This window comes from Theobroma umbraticum, unplaced genomic scaffold (assembly GCF_002168275.2).
Source record: "Theobroma umbraticum cultivar Fairchild unplaced genomic scaffold, ASM216827v3 scaffold_30.0, whole genome shotgun sequence".
Taxonomy (NCBI): Eukaryota; Viridiplantae; Streptophyta; class Magnoliopsida; order Malvales; family Malvaceae; genus Theobroma; species Theobroma umbraticum.
Window position 1 is genome coordinate 273540 of NW_018397254.1, and position 14795 is coordinate 288334.

At 37.5% G+C, this 14795-nt stretch overlaps 3 protein-coding genes across 5 annotated transcripts in view; all 3 read left to right on the plus strand.

Moving 5' to 3' along the window:
• XEG113 (xyloglucanase 113) overlaps positions 1-5640 on the plus strand; it is a 7596-nt gene extending 1956 nt beyond the window's left edge. For all 3 annotated transcript variants that reach the window (XM_021431144.2, XM_089785184.1, XM_021431137.2), the window contains 10 exons: positions 81-186; positions 593-849; positions 1054-1189; positions 2000-2094; positions 2188-2241; positions 2585-2698; positions 3314-3412; positions 3498-3617; positions 4949-5035; positions 5158-5640. In XM_021431144.2, coding sequence (XP_021286819.1) covers positions 81-186; positions 593-849; positions 1054-1189; positions 2000-2094; positions 2188-2241; positions 2585-2698; positions 3314-3412; positions 3498-3617; positions 4949-5035; positions 5158-5325 — 1236 coding nt within the window. In that variant the 3' untranslated portion in view covers positions 5326-5640. The remainder of the gene's footprint in view (positions 1-80; positions 187-592; positions 850-1053; positions 1190-1999; positions 2095-2187; positions 2242-2584; positions 2699-3313; positions 3413-3497; positions 3618-4948; positions 5036-5157) is intronic.
• Positions 5641-6082: 442 nt separating this feature from the next.
• LOC110418637 (Tetratricopeptide repeat (TPR)-like superfamily protein) lies at positions 6083-9312 on the plus strand. Its single transcript, XM_021431420.2, has one exon. The coding sequence runs from the start codon at positions 6387-6389 to the stop codon at positions 9249-9251; it is 2865 nt and encodes a 954-aa protein (XP_021287095.1). The 5' UTR covers positions 6083-6386; the 3' UTR covers positions 9252-9312.
• A 531-nt stretch (positions 9313-9843) lies between these two features.
• On the plus strand, positions 9844-14728 carry ABCE2 (RNAse l inhibitor protein 2). Its single transcript, XM_021417879.2, has 13 exons — positions 9844-10028; positions 10142-10266; positions 10793-10878; positions 10982-11079; positions 11207-11324; positions 11405-11494; positions 12156-12460; positions 12551-12746; positions 12830-13015; positions 13125-13394; positions 13774-14019; positions 14144-14277; positions 14357-14728. Exons 2-12 carry the CDS (start codon positions 10164-10166, stop codon positions 14261-14263), a joined length of 1818 nt encoding a protein of 605 aa, XP_021273554.1. The 5' UTR covers positions 9844-10028; positions 10142-10163; the 3' UTR covers positions 14264-14277; positions 14357-14728.
• The last annotated feature ends 67 nt before the right edge of the window (positions 14729-14795 follow it).

The window sequence follows — 14795 nt, forward strand, 5'->3', positions numbered from 1 at the left end:
ATTTTACTTCATGATCCTTTATGGTCACTTCGGAAGATATACATGAAAGTCATAGTTCATATGCCATCTTCCTTTAACAGAATCCACTTCCATATCTTGCTCGGTACCCTGATGCAGACGTCTTAACTTCAAGTGACCAAGTTGTGCCAACAGTTGTTGATGACAGATTGGCTGACTGGAAACAAGGTAAAAAAAATGTTTAAAAAATTATTGCCTTTTCATCTTCTTATCCTGTTTTCAAGTCATGCCCCACAGTAGTGTTGTTACAGGAGACCTGCCCTCATCTTGTCTAAGAGAGGGGGGGAGGGGGTTGACATATGTGGTTCCGAACTTAGCGTATTCTGTGCTGGCTTTAGAGTGTTTTTTTCCTTCTATGTTGTAAGTGTTAAACCCTTCTTGTACTGAGCATGGATTGCTCAGTTTGCACTACAGCTGTAAGCGTGCCTTTCCCTTTGTTGTTGACATGCATGCATTCTGTCAGAGCTTAAGTTACATCTCTATTTTGCACATTTATCACTTTCTTCTTTTAACTCATAAATGGCCATTCTTGTAACTCCTTTGGCAAAATTGATTCTTTCTTTTCCTTGACCAGTTGGTGCCGCGTACAATATAGGAATTTTCCACTGGCGGCCGACGGAGCCTGCAATAAAACTGGCAAAAGAATGGAAAGATATGCTTTTAGCTGATGATAAGATATGGGATCAGAATGGATTTAATGAACTTGTACGTAGGCAATCAGGGCCAGCCGTTGATGATGATAGTGGACTTTTTTATGCTTTTGATGGGAATCTCAAGCTGGGAATTCTGCCAGAAAGTATATTTTGTAGTGGACACACTTATTTTATTCAGGTAGGATCCATATGTTAGTTTTGGTGATTTCGATATAGTCTCATCCTGTTTTTATTTTACTGATGGTTGTTAAAGTTCAGTTTCATCACTATATTTCTTTACATATTTATGCCTGTGAACTATAATTATCTTGCATGTACCTGTTAATAAATAGCAGCGTATGTTGTACACCAAGCGTGTCCTAAGCCCTAATTTTATTGGCAGGCCATGTATGAACAACTTAGGCTGGAGCCATATGCTTTGCACACCACGTTCCAATATGCTGGTACTGAGGGGAAGCGTCATCGACTGCGGGAGGCCATGGTTTTCTATGATCCACCAGAGTACTATGATGCACCAGGTAGTTTTGTGCCAGCTCTTTTCTAGGTGTGATGTTAGATGCTTATTAGTATTACAAATGTTCTATACCTACCATAAAGCATTAGGTATTTTTGTTCCGGCTGTATTAAAGATTTGATGTTAGGATGTATATTATTTTCACTGATGCTGTATACCTTGAGTGCCCCTTTATTGATAATTGGAGTTTAAGCCAGTTTTTGCATCTTAACGAGCTTCAGTTATATTTCTAGATCTGACAGGGACATGCTAAACTCTTTGTAAGTTTTTTCATTCATGTAGAGGTGAAGGGGTCATACCTCATATGGATTATAGGCATCCAACATATGCAATGTGGGTATTTTGGGATGAAGTAAATATTCCATGTAGCATACAGTTTGGTTATGTTATTGTCCTCGTTTATGATTTATTGCTTTCCCCATTAATAAATGATTGTTAAAACTTCATGTAACAGAGGATTTGGCTATGTTGATTATCCTTATGCATGAGGTATATAATTCCATAGGCTGTTTTTCTCATATTTGATACCACTCCTATTATGTTTTCTGCCTGTGTTGGTTAGGAAGGGATGCAGGAAAGCGTACTATCAAGCAAGTTTATCAGGGAAACTTTGAGTTTTATAGTGAACTAAACACATTTTTAACGTTTATCTTTGTCCCCATTTTAAACAAATGGGGTATATAGTTCATTCTGATTTCAACTTCTTTAGTGACAAAGATAAAGTCCAATGGACTTTTAGATCTTGATGCTTGCTTTAAAGAACTTTAACAGCATGTTTAATGTTGTCAGTTAACTTATTGAAGGAACTATGCAGGAGGATTCTTGTCATTTAAACCTTCTATTCCAAAGAGCTTGTTACTGGATGGGGAGCATAATCTACAATCACACTTCTCTCTTATTAATTACCAAGTATGACTCTATCAATATATAACTTCTAGCTTCTGCCACTTAGATCCTCTGTGTTTATAGTCATAACTTACTGTTTTTGACAATTTTATTCAGATGAAACAAATAAGGTCGGCGCTTGCTATTGCTTCATTGCTGAATCGTACGCTGGTGAGAACCCTGTGATCACTTAGCATTATTGTCTTAAGAGTTTGTGATTACTATTCTACTGAGTTTGTGAGGGAAAATTGAACCAAAGTGTCAAAGTGGTTCTTAGAAGAGATTCTTGGCTTACACGCTTAAAGGATGAGTTTTAACATGAATTAATTGTGCCTAGTGGTAACAAAAATAATCAAGAAACAACATCTGTCATATAAAAATTCATCCTCTGTTGTGCAATTGGTAAAGCATTCTGTGGTGAAGGTTATTTAATTCATTCCAAATGTAAGCTTGGGTATTGCATTTGCGTAAGGTTATCTAATCATCATTTTGCTTCTTACTGTGTAAATTTCAGGTTATGCCTCCTCTATGGTGCAGGTTGGATAGGCTGTGGTTTCCACATCCTGGAGTTTTGGTGGGGTCAATGACTAGACAACCTTTTCTCTGCCCTTTGGACCATGTCTTTGAGGTATATATTAGTTGACTTTCAGAACCATTATTTCATTTTCTTGTTTCAGCTGGAAACAACGTTTGCATGTTGTAGCAGTTTTTTCCCTCCTTATGTGTGCATCCATGAAATTAAATAGTATCTCCAAGTCAGAGCACTTCATTTAGCCTCTTTAAAGTACAGCGTAATTGCAAAGAGCTTGTGGAAAGTGCTTGCAGTAGACATTCTTGTTGACTTTCAACAGTGGAATCTCTGTTCGGAACACTCGTGATAAATCTTTTGGGATTTTTTTTTTTAAGTGAATCAGGATGTGGACAATCTAATGTACATTACCAACTTGTTACGAACTCACTTTAGTTTGTTTAGAATTTGTAAATTTATTTCTTCTGGTTGGTTCATACATTTCTCAATGGATTTCAAATTTTGAAACCCTTAAGATCAGTCCTAGTCTTTTTATTTTGGTCAAATTCTGGATATTGACTTACAAACCAATTAGGCTAATAACATAAAACTGTGTTCATTTAGTCCATGAGTCTTCTGATTGAGCTCAACCTCTCCTTCAGAGTTCTATTATTAGAAGATGCTTTATTAGAGCATGAGAACTTGTAATTCTAAGGAATATACTATGCCCTGTAGGTAAATGTCATGTTGAAAGACCTTCCAGTGGAGGAATTTGGTCCTGCAATCAACATCAGAGAGTACTCTTTTCTGAGCAATCCATTGTTGCCCCAACAAGTAAATGAATATCAGTGATATAAATTTAAATTGTTTCTTTTCTATGATCTCCTTTGGGAGACTTTAGTTTGGAATGTTGTTTCAGGTAAAGGAGTCGTGGCTTGATGTTCAGCTTTGTCAAGAAGGAGCTGAAGATTGCCATGCATCAAGCAACACAAGTCGACCAGGTCTTTTAAGATTTCCAAAACACAGCAGTGAAGAAACGGTATGGCAGATGCTTTATTTGCTTATATGAAGTATCTTCTTCATAGAAGGGCAATCACTTCCAATATTCTTGATGAATAACTTCTGTATTTTTTATTTGTTGGACTTAATACAATGGCCTTCTGCTAGACTATTGAGTTTTCATTGTAGCTAAAATTGGAAAATATGTTCAGAACTATTAGGCTATCCATTTAGTATCGTTCTTAAAATGCTTTGTCTTTGGTGCACAGCTGCTAGGAGATTGTTCTAGGATGCTGAATGATATCTGTATGTCAAAATTGTGATTGGAGCTAGAAATTTTTTTTTGGGGGTTTGAAAGGCAAGGTGGAATTAGGTTTAGTGATTAGTGTAGTGATTTCTTAAGTAGTACCTGAGCCGATATTGCCACTTGTATATTGAGGAGACCAAACTGTTATTTAAAACAAAATGACCAAGTACTAAAGAGTTATGTCAGTAGAAACATTAAGTAATTCATGTTTCTCTTCTTAAAGTGAAAGAGAGATTCTTTTTCTTTTTCTTGATATGTAGCTTGATGACCTAAGAGTGCATCATTCATAAGTTTCTGAAGGGATTCTTTGGCTGTTGAGCTAGAAATCAGAGGTTGAGCTTGTAGGATACCTAACTATTCATTTTTATTTTCCTCTTAAGAAATGGAAGGGAGGAATGACTGATAGTATAATAATAAACACTTTGCACTAGAATTGGACTCTAGAAAGTGTAAAATCACTAAAGGATAGAGGTCAAGATTTTCAGTTTAGGTTTAAAAGCATCTAGGATTAGTTTATTTAGATATATATACATACTCAAATCATTTTTGTTACAGTTTATGAATTATTAGTCATTAGACACTGAAAAGTATTAATGTGGCTTTAATCTGTTAAATTAGGCTACTTCCTGGCAAGAATTGGCTTTTTAATCTCCATAGAGAAATGGAAGCTGATGAAATAGATCCTTTGCAGTGAATTGTTCCATGATAAATATATGCGAGTTGTACTGCATCATACAAAGGTTTCATTGATTAAACTTTTGTTTTGCCCAACATTATGAGATAAACTTTTCCTTCAGTTAGTCAGTAGTTTGAGTTTAGGTTGGTCAATAACTAGCAAATGTTGCTATTGCTGTCCAGCTGGGAAATGGCTATAAGTTTTACTAGATTGGAGGTTAATATAAGTTCATATTTGAGACTGTAAATTAGTTACTTTCATTCTGTTTGTAATTTCATGAAACTGGAATTAATACTCTGTCCATGCTATTAGCAATGTCTTAAACAAATCTGTTGTTAACATTGTTGGCTTGATATTGACCCTGTTGAATTCTAATACTAAACTACAGTTCAAGACAGTGTTCTCTGCATTCAAGGATGTCAAAGTAATTCAATTCTCTTCCATGCAAGATGCTTTTCTTGGTTTCTCTGACAAGGCAAGTCTTTTCATCAAGCTGCAACTTCTCTGCTATTATTTTACTTTATTGCTATTATACATCTAAACATTTCATGTTTGGTTGTCTTGTACTAATATGCTAAGTGATATATTTACACTCAGACAAGAGAGGACAAATTCAGGAATCGTGTGAAGCGGTATGTAGGTATATGGTGCTGTGTTGACAGCCACACTCCTGGACACATATATTATGACATGTATTGGGATGAGAAACCAGGCTGGAAACCTGCCCCACCTCAAACCCCAGAGGATGATCATCCGCCATTCTGAGGCCCCGTGCCAATAGTATCAAAATATGGCCAAGTTGTCGGGGACAGAAAAATTACAAACAGAAATCTGTTCAAAGCTGGTTTCATTCCTCACACATTGTCAAAAACCAATAGTGTTGTATTCATCTTTGTAGCTGGGATGAGGTTGTATCACTTTACAGAGGAAAACTGTCCAGAATCTGAAATTTGAAATAGTGAAGGGCTGATGTGTTTTTCACCCCTTTGCTAGTGTAACTGTAGGTGAAAAAATTTTGGCTTGTATTTAACCCTTCCACAATACTAAATAAAATGGAAATGAAGCTATTGATTTGAAGGATGTTATGGTGCCTACTGATGGACCCTGTTTCATGACTGGCTTATTACTGATTTCATAAGATGATTTAAGATGCTTGCCCTTTACTTTTCTTCCATAACTTCTGGCTTTAACACATTCTTCTTCTCTTTAAAGCCGATTCTGAAGTAGCCTATGGAAAGATGAGTTCACTCTCCCTCTAATCTGTTCTGGGATCACCCACTGTGATCACAGTCGGGCAAGGTTTTAGCTTCTCAAAGCCTAACTCTCAAAGTTCCACTGGTAACATAAGCCTTTTAAGCCTGTAGGGAGAATGGTTCCAAAGCCTTTTAAGCCTGATTGGTCATATACCCTCATGTTTAGAGTTGTAAATGCATCGCGTTAGTTCAATTGTTAAACAGAAGATTTCCATTTCTTTGTCAATAGAGAGTAAAATCTTATATGTATTAAGTCGTTATAACAGAGTTCGTTCGAAAGGAGAGTACACTCAAGGAAAGCCTACCCAGCCAGATTAACAAATAAGTAAAAAAAAATCGTTTAGAGCTCTTTAATTTTACGCAGAGTTCTAGTTTTCAACACAGCTGCAGTTCCTCGCTCCTTCACGGGACTGGAGATTATGGGCGCTATGCCCTCCAATTCCTGGCTGAAACCAGAACTCCAAGTATCCAACACAATTGTATTGTACGTAAAAATTCTACTGGTTTTAATCAATTAAGATGTAACAGATAACAGATGAACGTTCCCCACTCCAAAAGGGTATGAAACATTGAATGGGTAGTTGTTGGGCGGTTAAGACCTTTGGGCACACATCAAAAGCAATCTTCCCAAGAGACTTCATAGGAATAAGGAGGTACTTCTTCTGTTCAGCCTTGTTGCTTCAGCACCAAAATTGTTCAATTAGAATTGTTGTTAGCTGCAAGCTCAAAAATCCCATCTTGTTTATTGAATCATATGGCCTCTTTCCAAATGCTCATCCTCTCTTTTCTGTTAATTCACTTAATTTTTCTACTGTCTTTCAATCATCCGCCAAAATGCCCCAAAGAGACCCACATCAGCAGTATACCCAGTTTTACAATGTCCTTGATCTCCTTAAATCCTCCGTGGGAAGACCCAACCTAGCAACAGCCACAACCGCCCATTGCTTAGCAATCAAGATTGGTGCTCTTGCTCACTTGCCAGCTTGCACCTCTCTCCTCACTGCTTATTCAAGAGCCAAAGATTTCAACTCATCCTTGGCTTTATTTGACGAATTTGATGACAAAGATATCATCTTTTGGAATGCCATAATCAGTGCTGCTGTTGAAAATAAGTCTTATGGTGTTGCCATGCAGTTTTTTGTTGAAATGGTTGAAGTGGGTTGTGGTTTTGATTCTACAACTTTGTTACTTGTTGTGTCAGCTTTATCCCATATGAAGTACTCGATACAGGGGAAGAGTCTTCACTGTTTGAGCATAAAACTGGGAATGCTTTGCGATTGTAGTTTATGTAATGCTCTATTAGACATGTATGCTAAATGTGGTGACTTGACCTCTTCTGAGTCTATGTTTGCATGGATGGAAAGTAGAGATGCTGTTTCTCGGAATTCAATGATAAATGGTTTTCTTTATAATGGTCATCCTGCAAAGTCCCTGTGGTGTTTCATAGAGATGATTTGTTTGGGAGTTAGAGTGGATACTGTGAGTTTATCAAGTGCTATCTCAGCATCTACTGCTTTGGAGGAGTTAACTTCTGGTCAAGCCATTCATGGATGGGGAATAAAATTGGGGTACAAATCTGACATCTCGTGTTCCAACTCTCTGATTTCATTATATTCAAAGCACGGAGATACTGAAGCGTCAGAGTTAGTGTTTAATGAAATGGTGTATAAGGATGTCATTTCATGGAATGCGATGATTGGGGGGTTTGCTTCAAATGGAAAGACTTTGGAATCGTTTGATCTGCTTTACAAAATGCAACTAACAGGATATGCTCAGCCTGACGTAGTGACTTTAGTTACCTTAATGTCACTTTGTGCAGAGAGGATGTTATTGAGAGAAGGGAGAACTATTCATGGATATGCAATTCGTAAACAGATGATATCAGATGCACTGGTGATTAATAGCCTTTTGGACATGTACTCAAAATGCAATTCTGTTGTCAAGGCTGAGTTTTTGTTCAATACAATACCAAAAAGAGACTTGGTCTCATGGAATACAATGATCTCTTGCTACAGCCAAAACAGGCAGCCTAAAGAAGCTCAAAGTTTATTTAAGAAACTGATCCATCAGTATTCACAGTGGAGTTTGTCAACCCTATTGGCTGTTCTTCCATCTTGCATTTCCCCCAATTCCCTCCAGTTTGGTAAATCAATTCACTGCTGGCAGCTAAAGGCAGGGTTTTCAAGCAACATTCTTGCAGTTAATTCTCTCATGCACATGTATATTAATTGTGGGGACTTGACGGCTGCTTTTATGTTGCTAGAGAAAATTTCTGCTAAAGAGGACATTGCTTGTTGGAACACTATAATTGTTGGTTACACGCAGAATGGCCATTTTCGAGAAGCTTTAGCTACATTCAATATGATGAGGCAGGAAACAAATGTTAGCCATGATGCTATCACGCTTGTAAATGTCATATCTTCTTGTGGAAATCTTGCCTTGATTTATGAAGGAAAATCCTTACATGGTCTTGCTATTAAAACTTTTTCAGGATCAGAAACTCGGGTGCAGAATTCATTAACTACTATGTATGGCAGATGCGGTCACACTAAGAGCGCAAGATCAGTGTTTGGTTTCTGTTCCAGTCGAAACTTATGTTCGTGGAACTGCATGATCTCTGCTTTTTCCCAGAATAAGGATGGAAGAAGGGCCCTTGAATTATTTCACTCTCTTGAATTTGAACCTAATGAAATCACCATTGTTGCCCTTCTCTCTGTTTGCAATCAGCTTGGATTTTTAAGGCAGGGAAAACAGATCCATGGTCATGTATTCCGGTTTGGACTTTTTGAGAATTGTTATGTATCTGCAGCCCTTCTGGATATGTACAGCAATTGCGGAAGGCTGGATGTAGCCTGCCAAATATTTACAAAGTCAAGGGAGAAGTCTGTTGCAGATTGGAATTCTATGATATCTGCATATGGATACCATAGTAATGGTAAAAAGGCAGTTCAACTATTCCATGAAATGTGCGAGTCCGGATTTAGACCATCCAAAAGCACGTTCATAAATCTTTTATCAGCTTGCAGTCATTCGGGGCTTGTCAATGAAGGTCTTTGGTATTACAGCCTTATGTTGAGTGAATATGGAGTAGAACCAGTAACTGAGCACCAGGTGTGCATTGTCGATATGCTGGGTCGAGCTGGAAAACTGCAAGAAGCCCACGAATTCATCAAGCAGATAGCAAGAGAGCCTGAACCTGGCGTTTGGGGAGCCATGTTAAGTGCTTGTAACTATCATGGAAACATCGAGATGGGAAGAAAGGTTGCAGAACATCTTTTTGGATTGGAACCTGAAAATGTTGGCTATTACATTTCACTGGCCAACATGTATGTCAGGGCAGGAGGATGGAAAGACGCCATGGAGTTGAGGCAAACGATTCAGGAGAGAAAATTGAAAAAGCTGCCTGCTTACAGTCTTATTGATGTTGGTTCCATGTGAAAATGATCACACCATTATTCCTTCAAATATTCCAGTTTTATACTACTAATATAACCTATTTGCCAACCAACCAATTTTCTTGATACCCTTTCATGTTCAAGTAAATCTATTGCTTTATGTCCAATTTTTTTTTCATATTTTGTATATTTCTAATGAATTTTCGAAAATAAGTTCATATATATGATCATCTTGATTTTTATTTTATAGTATCATTTGCTTTTATTAAATCCAATAATAAATAATTATAACATAAAAAAAATTGACAATGAAGCATTGTGATTGATAAAAAAGTCATACGTCTGAATTTTATTAATTCAGAAAATAAATTTTACTAGCTACAAATTTGTTTTAGTTGTATTATTTTGATAGAAGTTGTATTTAAAATAAATAAAGTGTAACTAAACTAATAAAATGATATTCTTCTAGTAAAAGTAAATTTTACTAGTAATATAAAGACGGTGTAACTCTAGTTCTAGCTAGGGAGCGGGCCGCCTGGGCGTTGGATTTGGAGCCAAAGGAAAAGACCCGTACCCGACCCAAATGTGAAACCGACATGATAAAGGAAGAGAGTTTTACACAAACACTTAAAAGACAAAAGCCAAGCCTTGTTTTTATGACACGGAAGCAGAAGAGAAAACCCTAACGTTGTCCACTTTAGATTACGTGCGTGTGCTCTACGCTCATCTCGTCGCAAACCAAGCACACGCCCTCCCTCTCTCTCTCTCTCTCCCTCCAATTTCCGTCGTCCGTCGCTCTTTGATTCCGGCCGGGGACAGGGTAAAATCAACAAACGCAACCGACCTCGAATTCCCTAATACTAAATAATAATCTTTGCTAGTTATTTAATTCCTTTTATCTGTTAATATTGATTTGGGTTTCTTTTTTGTCAGTCAAAGTGTTCAGAGGAGAAAAATGGCGGATCGCTTGACGCGTATTGCGATTGTCAGCTCCGACCGCTGCAAGCCCAAGAAGTGCCGCCAAGAGTGCAAGAAGAGCTGCCCTGTTGTTAAAACTGGTAACACCTTTGAAAAAGAAAAAAATTAAACTTCACTCTCGCCGTGACTGATTAATTTTATCTGGAAAATTGATTCTGGTATTGGTTTTCGCTAGTGAGGTTTTTCCTGTTTTCTGAGATTGGAAATTGGGGTAGAAAGAAAAAAAGGATTTTTATTTGATCTTAATGGAATTAAGTTAATGAATTCTTCCTAGTGATAGTTTCAGCTGATAAATTTTCAATCCCAAAACGCACGCATGAAAATTGACCTGCATCAATCAACAATCTTTTTTTTTTTTGGGCCGCATGAAGTTGATTGTTGGAGAATCTGTGAGCATAACAGCTGACAAGGACACTTATCATGCTTGTAATTTGGTCGCGTTTTTTTGGTTTGGATCTTGTCAATGTCCAGCTGAAGTAGGAGTTTGTATAAGCTTTACTATTGAGCTTTTCCAGCTGTTGTTTTTCTATCAGTTGGTTCTTGGGTCTACTTTATGTCTTCAAGTGCTACAAATTATGTGTCTCACATTCAGTACTCTGGCTTCAGGGAAGCTATGTATTGAGGTTACTCCTGCTTCTAAGATCGCTTTCATCTCTGAGGAGTTGTGCATTGGTTGTGGTATCTGTGTGAAGGTATGTAATCCTGCTCTGTTATCATATCCTTTTCTGTGTCTGTTTCCATGTGGGATAGAAAAGAGCATTTGGATGAAGCTGAACGCTTGATCTTCTCATGCAGAAATGCCCATTTGAAGCAATTCAAATTATCAACTTACCAAGAGATTTGGATAAAGATACAACCCATCGATATGGTCCCAATACTTTTAAATTACACAGGTTGGTTCATTGTTCCTTTTCCTAGAAAAATGTCAGTGGCATTTTTCCTCTTTCTATCTTTTTCTCATCCTCTGTCCACCCCCATTTCCTTTCTGTAGATTGAGATGGTTTTGAATTGCAATTTCAGGTTACCAGTTCCAAGGCCTGGGCAAGTTCTTGGTCTGGTTGGAACCAATGGCATTGGGAAGTCAACTGCCCTTAAAGTTCTGGCTGGCAAACTCAAGCCAAACTTGGGTCGCTTCAATGTAATTCCCTGAGGCCTTGTTTCATTAATTGCTTCTTTATGTATGTTAATTATTTACCTATTTGGACAATCCATTTGCAGAACCCTCCAGATTGGCAAGAAATCTTGACCTATTTTCGAGGATCTGAGTTGCAGAATTATTTTACTCGCATCTTGGAAGATAATCTGAAGGTGCCTCTTTACATGGATTTTTAAGTGTTTTTAACCTGATTACATTTGGGGCTTTTTTTAACCTTTGGAAAATAAAATGATTTGATTCTGCATCTTTAAATTGCATGTTTCTTTTTAATAAGTTTTCCTGATTAGCTTGTGGGATTCAATGGGTGGTTGCTTCAATATCAACAACTAACTTTCCTATAATTCAACATTTGTTCCATAAAGGAGATCTTTTTTTTTTTTTGAAAAGTCCATAAAAGATATCTTGTGTGATTCAGTTTGTGCAAAGTATCATAAATAGTTTAACCATGACCTTTTTTTTTTTTTAACTTCAATTATATTCCCAGCATTGTTGTTGGAATCCCTTATTAGTCTAATCTAAGCCCCTTGAGTGTCCCTGGGGAATAACTTATGTGAAGTTGAACCTGTCTAATTTTTCAGTTAAGATAGTTTAGTTGAATAATCCACCCGTAATGTTCCTTTTTACTTGTAATCTAAAGTTCTTTAACTATGTAACTTGCAAGCGAAAATTTGATGATTGATAAGAAGTGCTACTTCCTCTTCAACTTTTATATGTTTTGCATTGCTGGCAGCAATGAATATAGCAACTTTGAGAAGTTTCCTGTGATAACCCTATATTGCCTTCACATCTGCTGATAGTCTTTTTATTAAACAGGCCATCATCAAGCCACAGTATGTTGATCATATTCCAAAGGCAGTTCAAGGGAATGTGGGGCAGGTGCTTGACCAAAAAGATGAGAGAGATATGAAGGCAGAACTCTGTGTTGATCTTGAACTGAACCAAGTCATAGACCGTAATGTTGGGGATTTATCTGGTGGTGAGCTCCAGAGATTTGCTATTGCTGTTGTTGCCATACAGAATGCAGAGATATATATGTTTGATGAACCTTCGAGTTATCTTGATGTGAAACAAAGACTAAAAGCAGCACAAGTTGTTCGATCTCTGCTCAGGCCTAATAGGTTAAATCTTCATTTGTCCCTAGTCTTAAATGCTTCTTAGTAGTTGAACAGATCTAATTTGGGTAATTATGCTTTTACACTGTATTTCAGCTATGTGATTGTCGTCGAGCATGATCTTAGTGTCCTGGATTACTTATCGGACTTCATTTGCTGCTTGTATGGAAAACCGGGTGCATATGGAGTTGTAACCCTTCCCTTTTCTGTAAGAGAAGGAATCAATATCTTCTTGGCTGGATTTGTCCCTACAGAAAATCTAAGGTTCCGAGATGAATCTTTAACCTTCAAGGTAAACCTGTTAGTATTGGCATTTGTGCCCACCTCATTCAGCTTTAAGTTCCTGTCTTCACTTTCTGTTTCCCTTTGTTTTAGGTTGCTGAGACCCCACAGGAAAGTGCTGAGGAAATTGAAACCTATGCACGATACAAATACCCAACCATGACAAAAACTCAGGGCAACTTTAAACTTAAAGTGATTGAGGGTGAATTTACTGATTCTCAGATTATTGTAATGCTGGGGGAGAATGGTACAGGGAAGACCACATTCATCCGTATGCTGGTATGTTACTCTTTCATTGTTTGTGCATTCATTATAGAACCTGTGTTAAGTCATTATGAATCTCCTGTCTCTTGTATAAGTTGATTAATATTATTGAGTAAACCTGCAGGCTGGTTTGTTGAAACCTGATAGCATCGAAGGTTCTGATGTGGAGATTCCCGAATTTAATGTTTCATACAAGCCCCAGAAGATCAGTCCCAAATTTCAATCTACAGTCAGGCACTTGCTACATCAAAAGATACGTGATTCATACATGCATCCTCAGTTTGTTTCAGATGTGATGAAGCCTCTTCTTATTGAACAATTGATGGATCAGGAAGTGGTTAATCTTTCTGGAGGAGAGTTGCAAAGAGTGGCATTATGTCTATGCCTTGGGAAGGTAAATATTTTGAAATCACCAACGGTTAAGGATATAGATAAATTGAAAAATAGATGTTCCATGTTCTCTGTGCCTCCTAACAAATTTGAAATGTGATTGGTTTTGAACCTAAATTGTTGGAGGTGCCAGCTCTAGGTGGGTGTCCTTACTTCATTCCAACCTAAGCATTATGTTTCCATGCACATGTATCTGAGTACATGCTTAAATGTGCACACATTCCCGCACAATCTACTTTTCTATGTAATATTGTTCCATTGTATTCCTTTTGAGGACATATGGTTTTTGTTTTGGGCTGTTGTTAACCCCCTGCCTCTAATGCTCTGAAGGGCCAATTCATTGGGCCACTGCCTAATGCACTTGTTTGTTTTATTTCATGCAGCCAGCTGATATTTATCTGATAGATGAACCAAGTGCTTATCTTGACTCTGAGCAGCGTATTGTTGCATCTAAAGTCATAAAGAGGTTTATCCTCCATGCAAAGAAAACTGCGTTTGTGGTTGAGCATGATTTTATAATGGCGACTTACCTTGCAGATCGAGTTATTGTGTATGAGGGGAAGCCGTCAGTGGATTGTATTGCAAATTCTCCTCAGTCCTTGTTGACTGGCATGAATCTCTTCTTATCTGTGAGTCTTGCAGCTGTTTCCTCCCTTCTCTATTGGTTGTCTTTTTCCTTTGAAATTTCTTATTACACTTTGCCTGTGTGTGCATCCTTTGGTGCTCACTGTTGCACATTGTCGCACTCTACAGCATCTGGACATTACGTTTAGGCGGGACCCAACCAATTACCGACCAAGAATCAACAAATTGGACTCAACTAAGGACAGAGAGCAAAAGTCTGCCGGGTCATATTATTATTTAGATGATTGACATGTTTCGGACAGGTGTGAAATAATTCATTTCTGTTAGATTGTTTATGCACTTATCTTGTGGCTGCTGAACTATTGTTACCGTCCATTGCAGTTGCTAATTGCGATAAGATGAAAGCACATCAATGTTGGGTAATCATGGGATCTCAAATGAGTTGTTCTGATATGTTGACGAGTGGAAAAGTAGGTCCTTTACCTGGTGAGGAGCTCATATCCATCTTGCTGCTAAATGAGCTCACATACCGCTTGTTTAGAAAAATTTTATCCTATAGTGTGCTCTTTTGTTTCACCAATTTTGATTGATATTTGGTGAGTTAGAATGTTTGGTACTATTCTCTCTTGCCATATCTCCGTTGTATTTTTCACTAGACGTTCGAAATTTAAGAGGAAGGATGTTGAATTCAGATAGTTGAGCACCATCTTTGTTTATTGAATTATAATTTAAGGTTCTGTCATTTTACAGTTACTTCATTAATCTTCCTTTTAAGGGGCTTTTTGTTTTTCATTTGATGCAAAGATTAATTTTATCTTTT